The sequence below is a fragment of the Plectropomus leopardus genome, chromosome 6 (genome assembly GCF_008729295.1).
Source record: "Plectropomus leopardus isolate mb chromosome 6, YSFRI_Pleo_2.0, whole genome shotgun sequence".
Lineage (NCBI taxonomy): Eukaryota > Metazoa > Chordata > Actinopteri > Perciformes > Serranidae > Plectropomus > Plectropomus leopardus.
Window position 1 is genome coordinate 24,741,865 of NC_056468.1, and position 20,017 is coordinate 24,761,881.

Here is a 20,017-nt window from a genome sequence, read left to right on the forward strand (position 1 = left end):
TGGGAAAATCTGCACCAACAACCTGTCACTCAAGCTGAGATGTTTGTATCTGTTTGATTTACAAATTACCTTCGTGGAGTTGTGGTGAAACTGGAAGGCAAGTGAATTGTTGATAATCAGAAAACCAAATGATTTATTTGTACCCAATTATAGTATATTTTGAAGCATTTCTAACCCTTAGTCTATTTTGTGGTTTAAGAAGATGATGGCATTTAATATATACACATTGTATTTCTTAGAATATTGAGTGTGCACAATTTATAGAGATTTGAAGTTGAATTTTAGTCTCAGTTTTTCCCCTCCGCTAACATCCTTCAACAGTTTTCACATTAAGACATGTATAGACTTACCCTGCTTGCTTGGTAGACATTTTATTACACATTATAAAGATTTCTCTGACAGGCTGTCCACACTGTTTTATAATTGTTGGTTTTCAATAAACTTTCACTGAATCTGACCCAGAATTTATGCGAACTTGTTGTCAATTTTTTCAGTCGTGATTTAGTAGTGAAGTTAAACAGATAACAGCAGAAATGTATCCAGGAAGATCAGTTCATTAGTTTTTAAATAAACGTCAGAATTGACGTTCAGAAGCAATATCATGCTCCAATATGGAGCAGAACAACGCCACCAAGTGGTGAATGCTAAAACATTGTCCATTTAGTTTGCAGAGTACTCCCCTTTCGGATCCTCTGGGATGTGAATCCTCAGCTCCTGAGTTCTTTCTCCGTTACTTCCAGATGATTTCTGGATAAATGTGAGATATGAGTACGCCAGTCCACCTGACATACTGCAAAGAAAAACAAGACGAACAATGATGAGCAATGTGTACGCCAAGAAAATAATAAGATCAGTTTTATTTTTAGTTCAAATACACCTGTTAAAACAAAAAAAGTGGGCACATTTACTCTTTGATTAGAGATTAACTAATCTTATCTATCCATACATTTCTGCGCTTGTACGTCATCGTTTAGCTCTGGATTGAAACTTGGCCTGGATATAGACTTATCTCATGCTGTTGAAATGTAAACATAAGAAATGTTTTGGCTTCATATGTTTGATTGTTTGGTCATATCAAACTCATCTGACAATTTGCAGCTGTAGCCAGGAAAAGTTTATTATAACATTTAACAAAATATGTTGGTCACAGACTGTTGAAAACAGCAAAATAAAACAAAATTTAAAAAATGGAGTGGAAAAAATCTATTCTTACCAAATGCTGAGGCCCAGGAAGTTGGTCCAAGAAAACAGGTAGTCTCCTCCCACAAAGATGCCAATATAGGCCACTGCAACATTCTTAAGAAAATTTAATATTTCTGAAAGTTAGTAATGATCTGGTTAGCAGAAACTAGACAGATGAACATTTCGACCACACACAGTTACCCCCAAAGTTTTTTTTTCTTTCTTTTTTGTCTGTTATTTAGCAGTGGTTCTCTTTTTTTCAAACAGTGTAACACCTTCTGAGATATTTTTGAAGCCTAGTGCCCCTGATAAAAGCAACGCATTTTTGTAGAAACACAGTGAACGTACAGAATATAAAACGCGGTCTATAGAACTTGCATTTTTATTGAACTTACTATTGTAAAATTATTTCAGGAGTACTGTATAACTGATATTTTTTAATCTAGCATTAAAAAAATCTCACATACCCCTTGCAGTATTCCAAAGTACGTTAAGACACTGCCATCAGATGAAGAGCAGTTAACTAGTTTTTGGTGCATATTTAGATTCAAGAAAATGTTCAAATCATTATTAACATTGCAAGATAGGTCATTTTGAACATGAACACCTGTTTTATAATTGTTTACTATACGCAGTCTGATTTAAAATCCAGATCCACATAGAGGTTAGAATTTGAAACATTTCTTCTTATTAGAATAATTGATTTAGAGGGTTGTGCAGTCTTGGTTGAGGTATGGACTTCCTGTGCTTTCTAGTGTAAAAATAGTATTCTTATCAGTGTGTGCTCACCTTTATTGCTCCCACTACAGTTGTAGTAAGTGCTGAGTTATAATAGCTGCACAGGACTATTGAATACATAAGCACAAACCTGGGAAAAAAAAGCAGAACTGAGTCTTACACAACTGTGTGTCCTGAGGCAGGAATGTATGTTCTGTTCTATGAAGTATGATTTCTTTGTTTTTGTTTTCACAAAGGTGTGTCAGTAATTGAGCATATCATAGTGACATACCCCATGACGCAGGACATGAAGAAACAAAAAATAAAAGTTGCTGTAACCCAGTCCTCAAATGTGACAGCCTGTGAATCAGAACATACAAGGGGATTAGGAAGGAAAATGGATAAAGTTTTGGGCACAAACACCCAGAATGAACACACTGAATCACAGTTACCTTGTGTAAATCCCCAGTAAATGCACTCGCCAAGAGAGTGGGGATGACAATGATTAGTGCATTGTAAAATAAGACACCATACTTCCCAAGGCCCTTAAAAAAGGAGGGAAATGTTAGATATAATGATTTAACACATCATTTGTGGAGATGCTGGTATAACAAACAAAACCCTAAAAACAGTTTATAAACCTAATAAGTCAACACAACTGTCAGAATCTGCCATAAATAGCATTAGAACTGCAGCCAGTTTCAAAATATGGATTTCAGAGGGATGTTGTGATACCGGTGAGTTCAAGATCCTGTTTACTTAAAGGGCGGGTAGCCATCACCTTTGTAATGCTGAAGTTAAAAATCGAATGTCCAGTTTTTCCTCCAATGTTTTGATACAATACCATGTAAAGTTCAGCCAAGGTTTTAGATGCAGATACAAATAGAAGCAATCGATTAATCCTACAGTGTTTAGGACTGATAATAAAAACAGGTTTAATGCTCTTCCTTTGGCAGGACAGCTGAACTTATATAACCTTATAATTTGTCACAGTTACACAGACATTTAACAGTTGTAAAACTACAGGTGAAATACAGTGCAAGTTGTACTATATTTGTACAGAATGTACAGGAATGTTACCTCAGTGCCAAGTTTCTTTTTGGTGTACACACTGTTAGCAGCAGTGAAAGCATCATTGAGCAGGATGAATGTGTAGCTCTCCACATCGAAGGCCAGGTCAGAACTAGAGGAGGGCAAAAGATGGAGGTAAAGCACAGGTGAAGAATCTATACCTTTCCACTCCTGATAAAGTTATGTCCTCTTTATTTCAGTTAGTATATGAATATTTATATTTGTATTTTTTAAATATTTTTTTAAAATTGAATTATTATTTCCTTCATTTTCGAAAAAAAACCTTCCTCTTTTAAGTGTCTGATTTTTATACTATTTTAAGTTGTTTTTTTTTTTAAAATTCTTTATATTTTTTAATTTGAAATTTAATTGGTATTTCCTTAATTTAAAAAAAAAAAAACATTCCTCTTTTTAATTGCCTATTTTCGGACCATGATTCTATGAATAGAATACAGTTAAATTTTTTACATAATATGTTTTATTTCTGTGAACTTATTATATCAAAATGATTTTATGTTATTGACATAACATTAAGATTTAAACCAATTACTCCTTGGCTCAATAAAAATATTTGCAAACTAAAAAGCCATACCTTGCAGCAACCATGGCACCCAGGACTATGGCTACAACACTGTACACAAGGCGCTTTGGGAATTTTTTTCTGCGGAAGAAAAAGACCACTTAAACACTTGGTAAAAAAAACTAGAAAAAGGCTCCTATCGTCTTTAATTCTGCTAGTAAACTGAGTATAAATCCCTCCATGTTAAGGAATACATAATGTACAGTACTTTCAGACCTGTTCTGTCATAATTCTGATGAGATCATCTGTAATGTACGAATTGAAATTCTAACAACAATGTCAAAATCAGAAATATGTCTTACCTTAGTATGTATACCTCCAAGATCATTGTCATTAATATTGTGAATTTCCGTAATACTGTAAACATCGGTAAACTGTGAAGGACACCACATGAACACATGAACAAGCACTGTGAAACTTAAAGACTAAAATCTACTTAGTAAAATATCCAAACCTGAGTTTTTTGGTGCTTGCCAGTCCTGTTATATGGTTTCCAACATACAGCAGAGGAAGAGGGAAAATCTGCAAATAAAAGAAGATGTACAACATTTTGTCAGATAGAATATAGTTAAAGTTGAATGATGAATAAAATCTATTTAAAAAAAGAAGAAAAATGCTTACTTTAAAGAGAATACTTTTGTCGAAGTCTTGAAATGTGACAGTTTTGCTCATTTTGGCAGCATAAAGGACAACAAGAGTGGTGATCATCTGAAGGGACAAAAGTGACCATGAGTGTGTATAAGTGACACATGCACACCCAGAAACATCCACACCTGGACAACATACCTGGCCAATACCCAGACAAATGTAGGAGGGAAACCTGCAAAACCAACATAAATAGAAGAAACAATGAGATAATGAGTAATTTAGAGTTGTTGAAAGCTTGCTGTGTGTGTGTGAGCTTTCTTTATTGACACTAACAACAAGAATGACAGTGTAAAGTAGGCACACTCACGAATGCAGTGTACATAATACTCAAAGACTTAAGGTCCTACTGTCAGTATATTTTCAGTGTTTTGTCTCATCTACAAACCTTTGGCAGGGGATAGGCCTTGCTATGTTGCACCCTTGACTACTAAATTTGATATTGCTGAATGTGGAAGTAAGCTTAAGTTTGATATTGTCCCATTTATTTTATTTACTTATTTTATTTGCTGTACATGCCTTCTTTTTGTTGCCCTGTCCTTTTCCCAGTATTTATGTACAAGCCCCAACCAATACAGTTGGTTGTTTGATATTTGGCACATGATGTTTGTCATCTTAAAATGCAAATAAAATGTAATATTAAAAAGAGTACAATTTGAGTTACTTTACTTATTTATTTCCATTTTCTGCTACACCACTACATTTCAGAAGCAAACATTGTATTTTTCACTCTTTTTTTCCCCAATACCTCTAGTTTCATGTTACTAGACATCTTCATATTCAAACTATATATTAAGATAAAACTTTTCACAAGCTACGCAGCAGGTAAAGTACTTAACCTGATTAATTTAGCTCCAGTTCAACTATCTAAAACATTAAGGTGTTTTACAGATTATAATCTAGTAATATAATAGCTACATTAAACTGCACAATTAGTACATTTACTTTTGGAAGCCAACGCGTTTCTACTTTCACTTTGGGGAAAATCTGACTGCATGACTTTTACATAATTGTTACATAATATTTGTACACTGTGATACTGCTACTTTTACTCCCCTGTGATGAATGGCGCGCTGACAGCAGCAGGACAAAACGCCACATACCTGAAGCTCGTGAGCACCGTTTTATTCACCACCGTTATAAGAAACGAGCTGCCGGCGTAAAACACGGCGGAGGAAAGCTTCAGCAGCCCGGAGTGCTCCGCGGTTTCCTGACACGCGTCGGCAGACATCGTCAGGTGTTGTACAGACAGACACCTGCTGGAGTCTGGGTAAAGTTGTACTGATTTCCTGGTCATTCCTGGTTTGGTGGGAGGTGCTCATGGCTGGCTGCTGATAACACAGCGGACGTCAATGGTCTCTCGTGCACAGGACGGCGTGACATCAACGGCCGGAAGTGATTGAAGAATCAAAACTTTTTTTTCCATTTGTTTGCAAACTTAAATTGAATAAATTACTAAAAACAGCTATTCATTCAATCATCATTCATTCATTTTCTTTCGAAACTGATTCATTTTTAGCAAAACACTAAATAGACGAGGGACCTGAGATACTGTATATGTTCACACTGCAACATTTTGTTCTCATATTAATAAAGTTTGTACCACACTGATGAGACTCAAAGATAAGTAGCGTAAATTTGCTTTACACGCTATTGTGTTTTGCATGTTTAGCAAACACATACAAGCAATCTACATTGTTTCTGATCATCTTATCCGCCAGGTAAAATAGAAAATCCACATTAAAGACAAAAACTTCAGCATTATGAATAGAGCTTAAGGGGAGATTTCTGCTCAGTTTAAGACTGAAATGCTGTCTGATACTTTTGCCAAGTTAAACATTGTCAGACTAAAAGTCATCATTGCACTGCAGTGGGCAAGAAGGCAGCACACTTTCTGTGACACTGTCTGCTGCAGCCAAAAAATCTGCTGTTTGAAAGGCAAACTGCCTTATTTGAATGCCGACTGCAGGAGTCGGAGTTTGACCAGAGTTTTTAACCCTTGAAAACCTGAATTGTCATCAGTTGTCTTGTGCCTTTCCCAAGCATTTAAACCATTGACACATTGAGCAGATTTGTATAATTTCTTTGAAAAACATGGGAAAAAAGGTAATCAACAGCTTGGCATGAAATGTCTTGTATAAATGATTAATCATCAGAAATTATTATTATTTATATATATTATTTTTTTATTTTATTTGAGCATGTTTCCAGGTCATTTCCTGTTTTGGTCCTTTTACTTTTCTTTTTGTTTGAGTAATTTAATTGTCTTGTAACGTTTTTTAAAAAAAAGTTGCTTTTTTTGGGTTATTTTTTAAAAGTTGCTTATCAACTGCTTTCCATGTTTTGAAAGAAATCAAGCAAATTTCAGATTTCAAGGGGATAATGTGCTATTGTCAATACTTCTCTGGAAAAAAGTCAGACTGAGATGTTACACTTTTTGAGACAAATATTCTGAAAGTCAAAAGGTTTTTGTATGTGGCAGCCACTCTGCTTATGTGCTGATTATTGTTGATCTTATATGAGACATTCAAAGAGTCATGTGGCGTGACAAGTTATCAGGAAGGATAAGATTTACCAAAGTAAGCAGGATGATGTGTAATTTTAGAGCCTGTTTCCTGAATGAAACTGTGGAAGGAGGAAGCAGGCTACTGTATGGAAAATGTGGTGCCTCTCTGCAGGGGTGCATTGAGTAACTTGATTCGTGTGCCAACTAGTTCACTCCCAAACAAACAATAGCCACTGTGTATGAACACACTCACCTTAAACCTGGTGAATATTAAGGGGAGGAGTTTGACAAAAAGTCAATAGAGGTGTGGACTTAGAATTCATAAATTTGATGACTGGAGACTCAACAAAGTCAAAAAAGACTTGACTTGGACTTTAAGAGTAGTGACTCATGATTTCACTTGGACTCAACCTTTTGACTTGAAAATGCATGACAACTTTCCCCCAAGTACATAAATGAAAAAGAGCCACACAAATCAATTTATTTTCCTTGATTTTCTGAGTAAACTAACATTGTTTTACTAAATAGACACAAATTTTAAAAAGCATTTATGTTTCTGTAAATGTAACAAATTATTACTTTGTTGCTTAAATGGTATTACATTTGGCAATGAGTGCATCATGAGTTGTTTTGGACAAACTCAAAGTTTAGGACTTGTCAGTCTTGACTTGTGACTTGAATGCAAAGACTTGAGACTTACCGGGAACTTGCAAAACAAGAGCTTGGTCTCAGGGTATCTACACCGCAAGTATTATATAATTATATTTAAAGTTTATAGTAAAAGGATTTTTAACCAAATTTAAGACAATAATTTTGGGCAAATCATCTCTTTTCTATTGAACCATTTAAGGTAAGTATAAAGGCAAGTACTATGTATATTTGTGGTCCTTTGCACAAGTATGATTATTCGAGTGAGTTTTAATTTACATTATAAGTACAAGAATAAAGTAAAAAGACAGTATGAGGTTCAATGGTGGGTTTGAGTATTTGCAACATCAGAAATTGGGACTTGAAAGCAAAGAGCTTGACTCATTAGACGAAAGGTAATTAAAAGATGCATAAGTAACGTTAGATCAAATGTGTGATGCGAGAAAAAAATTACAAATTCAAATTTAAGACTGTTTGATGTCTATTAAGGTCTAATATTTATATAATTGAATTTAGGATTTTTTAAGATTTGCAGAAAGGCTGCCACCTCTGTAAATCACTGGAATTGTACAGGAGGCCGACATTACGTTGCAAATCAGTTTACATCTCTATGTGCTATCAGTGTCTCCAGAGGGTGCTGTTGTATCACACTTGTTAAGTTTTCACACTGAAAAAAAACCCTCTTTATTTGGCAGAGTGGTAGAAAACCACAAGCACAACTTTCTTCCTCAGGTTAACATTCAGCAGTTTGATTGTTTATGCTTTATGCTACACCATCATATTTACTCTTGCTGAGAGCTATCCACTTTTCTCCTTGATTTTCACCACACATTGAGTTGTAAATTATCACAAGTTTTTTTTTCTTTTATTATCAAAAATGATCCTCCTTTGATCAGTTTTTCCACATAGTGCCCTCTGAAAGCAAGATGAGCCGCAGCCAAACTTTTCTGACAGTTTGAGTGCTGGTAAATCAGCGCCTGGAGACTTACGATAACAGATTGGGCTGTTGGCAGGAGATTAAAATTGCACAGCTGTGATATGTTTTTGTGTGTGTTATGGTAACTGTGGCCTCGAGTGACACCACCATGTTTGTTTTCTTAATATTTTTTCTTACACTGCTGCTGATGTCAAAGAGCTGGACCAACTTTTGAACAGTTTGGATTAGACCTCGGGTTTCTGATAAAAGACATTTAACTTTTAGAGGTGTGGTTTAAAACTAGAACTCTTTTGTAAATATGGCACTGACGATGCAATGTAATCGTGCCTTAAATGTAAATGTCTTTACATTTAAGGCTTTAAATGTAAATGTCTTTACATTTAAGGCTTTACCTGAAATAGAGAAACTGACTCCTACTTGAATAGACACATATGAAGAAGTATTACTGCTCGTGTATGAGCTTGAGTGATTCAAAACAGAGATTACTGTAATTAGCTGGAGGTGCTTTCCTGCCATTTTGAAGGGATGAGTTTTTTTCAGTCATAACAGCCTGAGGGCCTTTAGCCCGATTAATAGCTTTATGCTTGAGGTTGTGAGAAAGTAGTCAACTGATGGATGACGGTTCACCTTGAGTTTATTTTGTCAGGTCATTCACATATATTTCATGTGACTTTCATATTGCTGCTTTCTGATTTTATTTTAATAAGATGCCCAAGATTACAAATAGACATACTGTTAAACTGGTAAGAGTAGGACTCGTAGGGATCATCATTGATCTAATCATTATTTAAAAAAAAATAGCGTACCGTCCAGAAGAGACTCAATATGATCACAAAGACACATAAAAAGACCACAAAGAGATGCAAAACAGTGACAAAGAGACACAAAGGGGCTCACAATGTCTTTGGAAAGGGGCAAAACAATCACAATGAGAACAAAAAACCCAAAGAGACTCAAAACGACTAAAAAGAGATTCAAAATGATTACAAAGAGACACAAATAGATCACAATGAGACACAAAGCAACTACACAAGATTCAAAACAACTACAACCAGACTCAAAATGACTACAATGAGACGCAGAGCAATAATAAGAAGACTGAAACTTACTATAAAGGGACAAAAATGGCTACAAAGGTACAGCTAGCAACTACAATAAGGCTTAAAATGACTACAAAATGGGGCAATACAACCACAAAGAGACAAAAAAATTATTACAAAGAGTCTTTATTTGTATAGCATATTTCATACAACAGGGCAATTCAAAGTGCTGTTAAGCACAATAAAATATCAAAACATAATAAAAGATACAGATTTACAATAAAAGAGATAAGATATACAAAGTCAAATGAATTACTAAATTATTATTATAAAAAATCACTATTAAAAATAGCAAAAGTGCAGACAAGAGGTGCAAAGATAAAAAGATAATTTAAAATGATTTCAAATCAAGTTTAACGTTTTTCGCTTTGACTTAAAAATGGTCAGAGTCGGGGCTTGCCAAACATCATCTGGGAGGTTATTCCAGGTCTGTGCTGCTTGATAACAAAAAAAAGGGGCTAAAAAATTGCCACGAAGAGACAAAAATGACTTTGGAGAGATGGAAAGCAATGACAAAGACACTTAAAATGCCTACAAAAAGGGGAAAACAACTTGAAACACAAAATAAAACTATAAGCAGACATGAAACAGATGCAAAACAGACCCACAAAAATGGCTAAACAACCATAAAGTCCATTTTATTTGTATGTAGGAGGAGGCCTTTTGAATGTCTGTGCCCCAGGGCCTGTTGTTTTATAATCCACCCATGCACAACTATGACTGTTTTATTTGCACCTTTTAATGACCAGCAAGGAAGTCTGAAAGGTCAAAACCCAAACCAGGTTGAAACATTGACAAAATATTTGTGCTCGGTAGAAGATTCTGTGAATATGTTTGAATAAAAACATAAAAGAAATATAACCCAATTTAAAAAAAAAAAACACCCAAAAGTGCAAAGAAAAATACTTCAAAAAGCTAATCTGTGGGGCAACTGAGTTGAGTTCCTCTGATCTCTTTGCCTGTGAGGATCAATCACAATAAAAATGAAACTAAATAAATCAAATGAGCTCAGCAAAGCTTTGAGCTCGCTGAAGGTTTTACAACCTCTGTGTAGAAGCCTGTCTGTGTGGAATTAGTCCCAACAGGAAAGGGAGCGAGTCAGGGTTTTAATCATCAGAGGACAAGACTGAGCAAGCAAAGTCTATTTTTGTTTCATTTCTATGAAGATCTGTAGTTTAAGGGTTTAAGGGGATTTTTAAGGGTAAGTTAATATATATAGAGCCCTCTGTTATATAAAGTTTCCATCTGTGGTTTTTGAACGCTCTCATTTGTCTTCTTGCGGTTGTATAAACAAGTTATGACGAAGACCGAACACTCAGTAGATGTACAAATGTGTTACCGAATACAAATTAAATTCAGACTAACATTATATTCACGAGTGCCCTCTGATGCTCCTGTTTGATTGATCCTAATAGTTTTATCAGTAGTGACTGGCAGTTGTCACCCTCCCTTTATAGTTTTTATCAGTTATTTCTGACTGATTCTTGATAAAACACTTTTTATAGACCTAAAATTGGTACAGATTTTTTTTTTTTTTTTTTTTTCTGAAATGCAGCATGTTTGTTAGCAATGTTTTTAATTCTTCTCTGTCTTCATAGTTTGACTAGACAACCATCACCGCAGGCACAAATATAAACAACAAAAAAGAAAAAAATAACTAATTTATTGGATCACATCTTTACAGAGATTTCTTTTTTCCCTACAATGATTGTACAAAGGCAGTGGTTGAAGTACTATTCACATAACTTAACACACAGTAAAAAAGGCTCCATCATAAAAAGAGTATATAGTGTTTAAACATTTACAAAAATACCCAGGAGACTTAATTCTGAAATACAGTTAAGTATTAAAAGTAAAAGTAGTTATGATGCAGAATAGCCACTGTTATTATTGGATCATTTTTATGGCTGCAATAACATGTAAGTGGTGTTTAAATGTTGCAGATGATGGAGATGAAGCTGATTTTTAAAAATAACAACACATCATATTTTAAAAACTGATCATGTGTTTTGTTAGTATAATCCTAATTACAAAAGTAAAAATAGACAAATATTGTGGATTGTTTGTATGGAATGGAAATACCAAAATACAAGTACCTCTAAATGATCATAATTAATAACAAAAAAAAAACAAAAAACAACACATAAAGGGTTTCTGTATGACACTGGCTCTTGAAACACCAACTGTCTCAGTAAGTTGCTTTCTATTTGTTCTGTTTCATCCTCCTCGGCAGCCTCATCAGGATCCTCTTCACTTTGGGATGAGCACATATGGGCCTCTTCAAGCCCTTTACATTCAGTCTGTGGAAAGAAAGGAAAGAAAAACATCCAAAAAGAAATTACTAAACAACTCAAGCACTGGATAACTACAAAATCATTGTAATCATGTGGCTTACTGTATCAAATTCAAATTAAATATACTTTATTTTAAACATAAAAGAAGACTATGGACATAAAATACACTATCAAAATAAAAGTGAAAGTATATAACAGATTTCCAAAAAAGCAAAATAAATTTTACATTTCATGTCCAAAAAGGAGCAGGAAGAAGCTATGTTGAGCTTCACCACTTACATCAGCGCAGGGATGTCACAGGCGCCGCTGCCTTGCTGCATGCTCCATCTCTGGACATTCAGCAGCACTCTGTAAGGGATTTCCTTTATTGTTTTGATGCAGCATTTTGGGATGCCAGCTGCAATGTAGTATTAAGATCCATTATTTAAAATGTTAAAAAGAAAAATGAAGGGTTTAGTTGACATTTTATTCTTACATTTGTTAAAAATTTATTGAGATTTTGAATTGTCAGTGCCATGCAGTTGACTTAAATATCCAAAAAAAAAAAACCTTTACCACCATTTAGGTTTGTACAAAACAATTTTACTGATTTATATTTTTCCCAAGAACACAATTTATTTGTCACTTGTGTTTGAATTTCAGTTTGGTTGAAGATAAAAAAATAAATAAAATTAAAAAGAAAATCTAAAGTTTCAGTTTGTAAAACTAAAAGGCAAGATGAAATCAATCAGCTGAAACTTCAACAAAATTATATACGTCCTCCACCTACGATTGCACATGCTTGTTTAAACTTAACATGTAATAAGCACAGATACATGAAGCGAAAACTGCTCGCTGCTCTTTACATTTTTGCACTGTACAGAGAAACCTGTTTTTTCTGCCAAAAATCATATATCTCTCTTATTATGAGTAGGGACATAACTCATCCTCAGATGAAAGATTTAATCTGAGTCTTCTTGGTTATAACATCATGATAATAATGGGGTCCTTACCTTCAGTGGAGGTGATGGCCAAAGCACACAGACAGATGATCACAAATGCAGCTTTCAGCTCCATGATGACAGAGCAAATGAGAGAAACACAATCTGTCCTTGCTGTTTAAATATGGCCCATGAACACAACTGTGCACCCACCCACAAACAGTAGCAAGTGTGTGAGCATGTGTTCAAACCGTTCAGTATCTTACTGGAGTCAACACAAGTTGACAAACCTGAGTTTTTATGAAAACAAAAAAAACTTTCATTTTGAACTCCTTGTTCACACATCTGGTGCTGATGAGTGTGTGGCACAGGTATGCTCAGCTCAGACAGGCCCCAACAGGATTTATGAGCACTGTTTTAATGGGACCTTGTTTGATTGACAGATATGGAATGAGAGCCTGGCAAATGCCCCACCCAGAGTCACAAAAGATTAGGATATGGTTTAAACAATTGAGTGCAAATGGAAATTTAAAGGTTCAGTGTGTAAGATTTGAGAAAATACATCAGCAGTGGTCGAATATATTATGGTAAGTATGTTTTCTTCCTGTGTATAACATAAAAAAAAATAAGGAAAAAAGTGCTTTCATTGCCTTAAAATTAGCCTTTTTATATCTACACAGGTAGTGGGTCTTTCTAGATTAGCCAAAAATGAACAAACCAAACACTCTATAGGGCCATTGGTGTTGTTTGTGTTTTTTGCATCAGCTACCATACTAAGCAACCCCTCTGTGGTAAACAGCATCAAAAAACCCTGACTTTTCAAACTGAAAATTCTTTATCAAGTGTTTACTGGTGTAAATCACCTGGTCCATTTGTTTTGGAGAGGAAGAGACCTCTGCAGATAATCCAGCTCCCAGTAAAATCCTCCTAAACGTCTGTATCTTCGCTTATGAGAGAAAAAAGCTGAGCGCATATTAGCGGGTGCTTGGCAAGCTGCCTGTCTCAGTTGAGCTGAGCAGTGTCGAAGAAACACAGGTTTTTAACAACAAATTGCTTATTCAGTGTTTTTCATGGTTTAAATAACCTGGTCAGTTTGGTTTTAGAGAGGACAAGACCTCTGCAGATAATTCAGCTCCTGATAAAAAACTTCCTGAAAATTGAAGGAATTCTAAGCAGGAGTGATTTCAGCTGGTTGCAATCTGCAATCCTCACCACTAGATGCCACTAAATCCCCTTAAATGTTACACACTGGACCTTTAATAAAGATCATATGGCAAACATCTTAAAAAGTGTGGTCAAACGTCAGCACAAGAAGGAAGGGGAGATATCTTACATATTTGTAAGTCTTGAGACAAACTGGCATGTGTGATAAGTACAAGGCTCTGTAATCATGTTTTGATGTTAAAGACATAATCATCTTAATAACCATTTAAGACAGCGGTTTGCAGCCATAATCATGGGAGAGTCAATCCTTCAAACAGAGACCAGAGTTCAAGCACCTGAATCAGCAAAGATTTGCTCTGCTCAAGTGTTGATTTTTTTCGTTTAGTTTTTTCTCTGACCTTTGACCTCTTTAGGGAGGGAAGAGTTTAAGAATTATTCACAAATGAGGGCGAATTTAATCTAATCTAATGACAAGATATTATGTTGACCTAATGCAGCTTTCACATTCATTGTGTGCACAGGTGTGGTTTTGCCAATCTGTGTCACATGTTGTGCAATTAAAATGAGCGTGCAAACCAGACAATATAATTACTGAAGAAAAAAATAAACTGTTCCCCAGGGGAATTTTTCTGGTAGCAACAATGACAGACTGATTACTTGACTGTTGGAAAAGTTGCTGATGTGGTAGCAGTTCAAACCAACACATCTCAACACCTAAGCCTTAAAATCACAAGAGTGATTTTGTTTCACTCCTGTTTGAGCTTGTTTGAATTAGATGTAATACGCTCTGACATGTTTTTTCACATTCAGAAATTAAATGCGGAGAATTTGTTTTGGTCTTTAAAATAAGAAACTGTGGTTGGGTTTGAATACATTAGTTCTTGTAACGGGTGTGGTAAGGACCCAGATGCAGTACAACCGTAACCAGGATTAGTTGGTAATGACTTTTATTTAGACCAACACAATTCAGACACGAAGCAAGATGAGGTAATTCAGCACACAGTTCGTTCTTCGGGTCGGAACCCACAACACAGTCTCTGGAGGGAGATCGAAGCAACGAACCGAAGCTGACGTCACTCGGCGTGGATGTGGAGGAAACCCCGTAGCACAACAGCTCAACAGCACGTGTGGAGTTACCATCGAGGAGAAGGCGGAAGCGTGGTCGGGGACAGGCGGAGGTTCCGAAGCCGAGTGAGCAGTCCGATGATGCAGCGGTACCGATGGGGATGGACCAGGAGGATCGTCGGGGCCAGGCGGAGATGTCTTTACCAGCGAAGCAGATCAGGGACGCCAAAACGGAGCTCGTGGTCGAGGACAGAAGGCAGGTAGGTTTACCGGGGATCAGGCGAGGAGAGCAGGTCGGGGACAGGCAGGGTCGGCTTTCGGAGATCTGGCAGGAGAATGCTGGAGAGTCTTGCATAATGCATGAGAACAATCTGGCAATGAGAGTGTGTGTGTGGCAGGCTTATATACTGGGTTGATTACTGATGAGATGCAGCTGGAGGTGAGTGAGTAGAGCAGGCAGAGTGGGCGTGGTCAGCAGGTAGAGTGAGCAGAGGAAGAGTGAATGGAAAAGTACTGAGAAGGGGGAGAGGAGCAGGAATCGTGACAGTTCTATTTTAAAATTTACTGACAATTTGCTTTTTGTCTTTTTCAATTTCGCCACGCCCTGATACTTTGAAGGAGTAAATCTGAAGTATTTAGCAACACGCATTTCTGACGAAATCTAACACACATGGACGCATCTACCACTGATTTCACCTGGAGTGTTTTACCTGTTGTTTGTCTTATTTTGTCTTATCCTGCTCATCGGGTCATTAAAGGTTGTTTTATTTTCCTTGTTGATATTGTTTTACAGTAAATCTAATGATTATCTGCTTTTCTGCTAAGCACCTTGTGTTTCATTTCATGGATGAAATGAAACACAAGGCCACAGGGGCCTCCTGATACTTTGGGCCCCTAAGGGTATGCCTAGTAGGTCCCTTCAGTAATCCATTCATGCAGACCACTCAACACGTTCTCCTCCAAATTCTTTACATACAGCCACTTTGTCAGTGGACTTGTTCATGTTCAGGGATGGCTAGCCAGTTTTCACTTGTCACATGCATCATGTCTTTTCAAAATACACTTCTGTTTTCACAGGAACTGTTCATTTCCTGCTATTTTCTGCTCACATGGCTGAAGTCCGGGAAAATGCACCAAAAATTACTATGGCAGTTGCTGGTGTATTTCATACTGCCTCGAAAGCTGCATTGGTGTCTGACACTGACGTCCACTGACAAAGACGTGGTATTTGACAAGTTGGGTAGTTGTCCGCTGTGTCAACAACTACCTCATAGTGTCATAGTGGCACAAAATGTGCCTCTGTGCATCAGTATCCGACACTGAGATCACTGACAAAGCGGCAGCATTTGACTGGTTGGAAGTAAGAACGGGCTTGACACAATGTGGAGCTAGAGTGTATCACTAAAGTTGTTACAATATATTCTGAGAGGGGCATTAATGTGTGTACCAGATCACTTGACAGTACATTCAATAGCTGAAATAGGTAGCTTAATTATTCAAATGTTGCTAAGTCAAGATATATCTCCTGGGAAGCATGAATGTCTATACAAAATTTTATGGCAATGCATGAAATAAGTTGATCGACTTACCACTGCTTTACTGTATTGTTTTCTTTTTTTGTTTCATTTTGAAATGTCTGATAAGTTACTTTGCATTTTGCAGAAATTATTGAAGGTGTTTTAATCTGCAAATGAAAATAAAGTTCAGTAGAACTTTAAAACAACTCAGGCAAACGATAAAAAAACATCATGGGCCCCAAAGTGTTATAACTTTAAATTATTTAAGTCTACAGATTATCAGTTTCAATACACCATGTGATCATGTGATTTACGATTACAGTTTGTATTACTAATACAAAATTAACCAGGGGCAATGTGTGTAATTGAAGCTTGTGACGCTAAAATGACACACAAGACGCATCAGTAAGATTTATAAAAAGACTGCAGTTTTTCCCAGTACGCCAAACAGGTTCTGAAGTTGTCAAAACAGGTAAATGTCTGTGGGAGGCTCCGTTTCCTGTTACAGCTGGACCTGGAGACAGTACAAACAAACTGCCATCACACACAGTTCTGGCAGAATCATCAGCTGTCAATCATCTGACAAAAAGAAGTATGACAATTAGAAACTAGTTTCTTTCATTTTACGTAAACTGGACATGTTGGTGCACAGCAGAGAGCATTGTGTGCTTGAGGGAGATGAATGAAAGGAACGTCACTGATTTCACATCAACACTGTCAATTTGTCTCACAAGTGATGTGTGTGCTAGCCTACTCGATACATGATTCATGTGAACCATCCTTTAATCTACCTTAACCCTTTGAAACCTGAGTTAAATGGCTTGATTTCTTTCAAAAATGTGGGAAAAAGGCAATGACCAACTTGAGATGAAATGATCCAAAAAAATAGCAATAAATTGATAGAAAGTACAAGAAAATTACCTGAAAATTTGTTGTGGGGAGTGCTTAAATAATTCTTTAACATAATTTTTATTATATTTTCATGACAACAATATAGTTTTCTGGACAGTCTTCCTTGGATTTTTAAAATTTTTTTTTTTATATAATTTTCTAAATCAACTCAGTTCTTGCAATTTACAAAACATGTCTTGACAAGTGTCTCATTGCCTTTTTCCCCCATGTTTCCAAAAAAAATCAAACCAATTCAAACACTTGTAAAAGGCGTTTGAACGGCACAAAAGAAAAGTGATTCTTCTTAAAAGACCAACCTCTGTTGTCTCATCTTGACCCATATTACTATCATGATTAATGTTAATTTCCGGTAAATGGTTGCACCAGAACAAACTCTGCCCTCTGGAAAAAAAAGATGAAAGAAGTTCAAACGTTGGAAAAGTTAAAGTGATTAAAACGGATTATTATGGCTGATTTCTCTGAAGTAGTTCTCTGTGTTGGGTAATTATAATTAGTTTCTCTCACTCACTTTCTTTTTCTCTCTCTCTCTCTCTCACACACACACACACACACACACACACACAAAACAAACAAGTTTCGTCAGTGATTCATCCATAAAGGTGTAATTATTTTGAGCGTGGGAGTAATGAAAGCAGACAGCAGAAGTTTTTTTTTGGCAGTGATACATTATGTATTATTTCTCCCATTTTTAATTTACAATAATATCTCTACTACACAAGAAGTAACTGGATTGTCATTCAGCTGTTTTACATGGATGTCTGTAATCTCCGACCTCTTATTTATTTACAGTGTTTTCTGCTATAACTCACTTATTTGAAATGGAGCTCTGAGGTGTGTCATCCCCCCTAATATAGAATACAATTTTGTTTACAGTATGTGCATTAGTATATACATATCTAAGGTCGGAACAAACATGAACTCTACTTTTCATAACCAATATCACCATTCCTCTCCTCCAGAATCTGGATGAAATAGCTAATTAAGTTAAACATAGTTCTCTTTCTGTGACTTTACAGAAATATCACAGCAGTGGGGGTTACGAAGCTTGACTTGGCACTTTAACGAGCCTGATCTGCCTGAGAAGCAGAGGAGCCTCCACAGACGACGGTGTCAGTACTCAGTCTGTCCTCTGGTGGCCACATGCAGCAGGCGCAGCAGCAGCTCAGCAGGCGAGCTCCCTGCGGCGCCATGAGCCGGATCTGAGGCCTCGGTCTCCCCCAGACAGTCAGGGTCTACTGCACAGCTCTCTGAGAAAGAGGAGAGGATTTTATTTCTTTCCCCAAACACCAGTTCATATTAGGCTTATTATATTGTCTGAAAATATCAAATGGACTGTACCTGAGTTACAGCAGAGTCCTGAAGCAGCGCAGCGTCCTCCCCCAGATCCACAGGGTCTCCCTCCTGACTGGCAAGGGGTGAGGAGGTAGTTCTCCTCCACACAGTGAGCTGTTTCCGGGGAGCCCAGCAGACAGCCGAGGCCCTCTGCACAGCAGATACTGGGGCCGAAGCAGCGGCCCCTATCTCCGGGGCCACAAGACATGCACTGTTGGAGAATCAGATAGATTTAAGCTTTAATGGGGTGCTACAAATCCAGTGTATTATTGTTGCAATATTATTACTTTTATTTTGGCAGTGAAATCTCTTTTGAGAAGTTGTAATGTATACTGCAAGAATATTCATTCTGACTTTCAGTCTTTCAGGATCTGGATCAGGACATCTTTATTATCCTTCGAGGGGCCATTTGTTGTGCAGTAAGCAGTATCATACACACATAAGTAATCAGAAAGATATACCATATACAAGAAATACTAAAAAAAAACCAACACACACACATTGGATGAGTTCAAGAGAAAACAACTTTAAAAAAATCACATGGAATGGTTCTGTGAAATTATTTAAGAGACCTGTGGCTTATATTCAGACAACATTGGTAATAGTTGTACTATAAGCCAAAAAGCTGATTCTTAAGTACAAGAAAAAGGTGGCATATTTTCTGTTGCTCATTTATCTCACTTCAGTTTCCCATGGGTTCATTAACTTGCTTCTCCTCTTGAAATCATGTGGATATTGGTGTTGCAATATACCGGTATTGACGATAAACGTGGTATTGTATTGTTAACTCTTTTGTTTTCCTTATGAGCTACAATTTATCCGATTTTAAGTTCACCATCAAAGAAAAATAAATGATATAATGCTGCCATCTTTAAGATTCCTTACACAACTTAGCTTTGTTTTTCTGTTTTTTTTATTGGTATCACATTTGCCTTTTATTTGGTTCTTGCCAGATATTATGAGGTAAAATGACTGGATTACTCTTTACACACAACTGAACCCAAACCAATTAACCAGTTATATCAAATTTGATTATAAAATGTTTGGTCATTTCATTTTCCCTAATTGCAGACATTAAACTTTCCTTTAGGTTTAGGCAGATAAATCATTACTTAAAATGTCACTGACTCAAACGGAAGTTTATTTATTTATTTATTTATTTATTTATTTTAAGTCAAAGAGGATGACAGAAAAAAGTGATCCTCACCTGTCTTATCCCAGTCTCCGGCAGCGCTCGTTTCCCTCCTCGCGGGCAGTTCTGGATGTAACAGGCGGATGAGAGCGCGAGCAGTCCCAGGACGCACAGGGGGAACAAGGAGTGAGGCATCGCTGCTGGTTGTGGATGAGCCGCGCACCGGTATGTCCTCTGCCCGGGTGGATGTGTGACTGCTGCCCCGGTAGATTCCTCACTTATAAGCAGATGGACA

General features: G+C 36.6%; 3 protein-coding genes across 3 annotated transcripts; all 3 read right to left on the bottom strand.

Moving 5' to 3' along the window:
• Window positions 1-109: 109 nt before the first annotated feature.
• On the bottom strand, window positions 110-5,491 carry slc35d2 (solute carrier family 35 member D2). The gene is made up of 12 exons (XM_042488238.1): window positions 5,299-5,491; window positions 4,337-4,370; window positions 4,172-4,258; window positions 4,005-4,072; window positions 3,853-3,924; window positions 3,563-3,631; window positions 2,980-3,082; window positions 2,352-2,444; window positions 2,192-2,259; window positions 1,972-2,050; window positions 1,214-1,296; window positions 110-790 (listed from the first exon to the last, which is right to left on the bottom strand). Exons 1-12 carry the CDS (start codon window positions 5,424-5,426, stop codon window positions 661-663), a joined length of 1,014 nt encoding a protein of 337 aa, XP_042344172.1. The 5' UTR covers window positions 5,427-5,491; the 3' UTR covers window positions 110-660.
• Window positions 5,492-11,033: 5,542 nt separating this feature from the next.
• Window positions 11,034-12,965, bottom strand: ccl27a (chemokine (C-C motif) ligand 27a). The gene is made up of 3 exons (XM_042488401.1): window positions 12,673-12,965; window positions 11,960-12,077; window positions 11,034-11,686 (listed from the first exon to the last, which is right to left on the bottom strand). Exons 1-3 carry the CDS (start codon window positions 12,734-12,736, stop codon window positions 11,590-11,592), a joined length of 279 nt encoding a protein of 92 aa, XP_042344335.1. The 5' UTR covers window positions 12,737-12,965; the 3' UTR covers window positions 11,034-11,589.
• A 4,881-nt stretch (window positions 12,966-17,846) lies between these two features.
• LOC121944196 (arginine vasopressin) lies at window positions 17,847-19,931 on the bottom strand. The gene is made up of 3 exons (XM_042487916.1): window positions 19,798-19,931; window positions 18,597-18,801; window positions 17,847-18,505 (listed from the first exon to the last, which is right to left on the bottom strand). Exons 1-3 carry the CDS (start codon window positions 19,915-19,917, stop codon window positions 18,369-18,371), a joined length of 462 nt encoding a protein of 153 aa, XP_042343850.1. The 5' UTR covers window positions 19,918-19,931; the 3' UTR covers window positions 17,847-18,368.
• Window positions 19,932-20,017: the final 86 nt, after the last annotated feature.

Coding starts and splice junctions, on each gene's coding strand:
- slc35d2 (XM_042488238.1), bottom strand. CDS start 5,426: ATGTCTGCCGACGCGTGTCAGGAAACCGCGGAGCACTCCGGGCTGCTG. Junction 4,371..5,298: donor ACGGTGCTCACGAGCTTCAG/GTATGTGGCGTT, acceptor TTGGTTTTGCAG/GTTTCCCTCCTACATTTGTC. Junction 791..1,213: donor TTCCTGGGCCTCAGCATTTG/GTAAGAATAGAT, acceptor TTTTCTTTGCAG/TATGTCAGGTGGACTGGCGT.
- ccl27a (XM_042488401.1), bottom strand. CDS start 12,736: ATGGAGCTGAAAGCTGCATTTGTGATCATCTGTCTGTGTGCTTTGGCC. Junction 12,078..12,672: donor GGCCATCACCTCCACTGAAG/GTAAGGACCCCA, acceptor ACTACATTGCAG/CTGGCATCCCAAAATGCTGC. Junction 11,687..11,959: donor TGTGACATCCCTGCGCTGAT/GTAAGTGGTGAA, acceptor TTCTTTCCACAG/ACTGAATGTAAAGGGCTTGA.
- LOC121944196 (XM_042487916.1), bottom strand. CDS start 19,917: ATGCCTCACTCCTTGTTCCCCCTGTGCGTCCTGGGACTGCTCGCGCTC. Junction 18,802..19,797: donor CGGAGACTGGGATAAGACAG/GTGAGGATCACT, acceptor ATTCTCCAACAG/TGCATGTCTTGTGGCCCCGG. Junction 18,506..18,596: donor AGGACTCTGCTGTAACTCAG/GTACAGTCCATT, acceptor CCTCTTTCTCAG/AGAGCTGTGCAGTAGACCCT.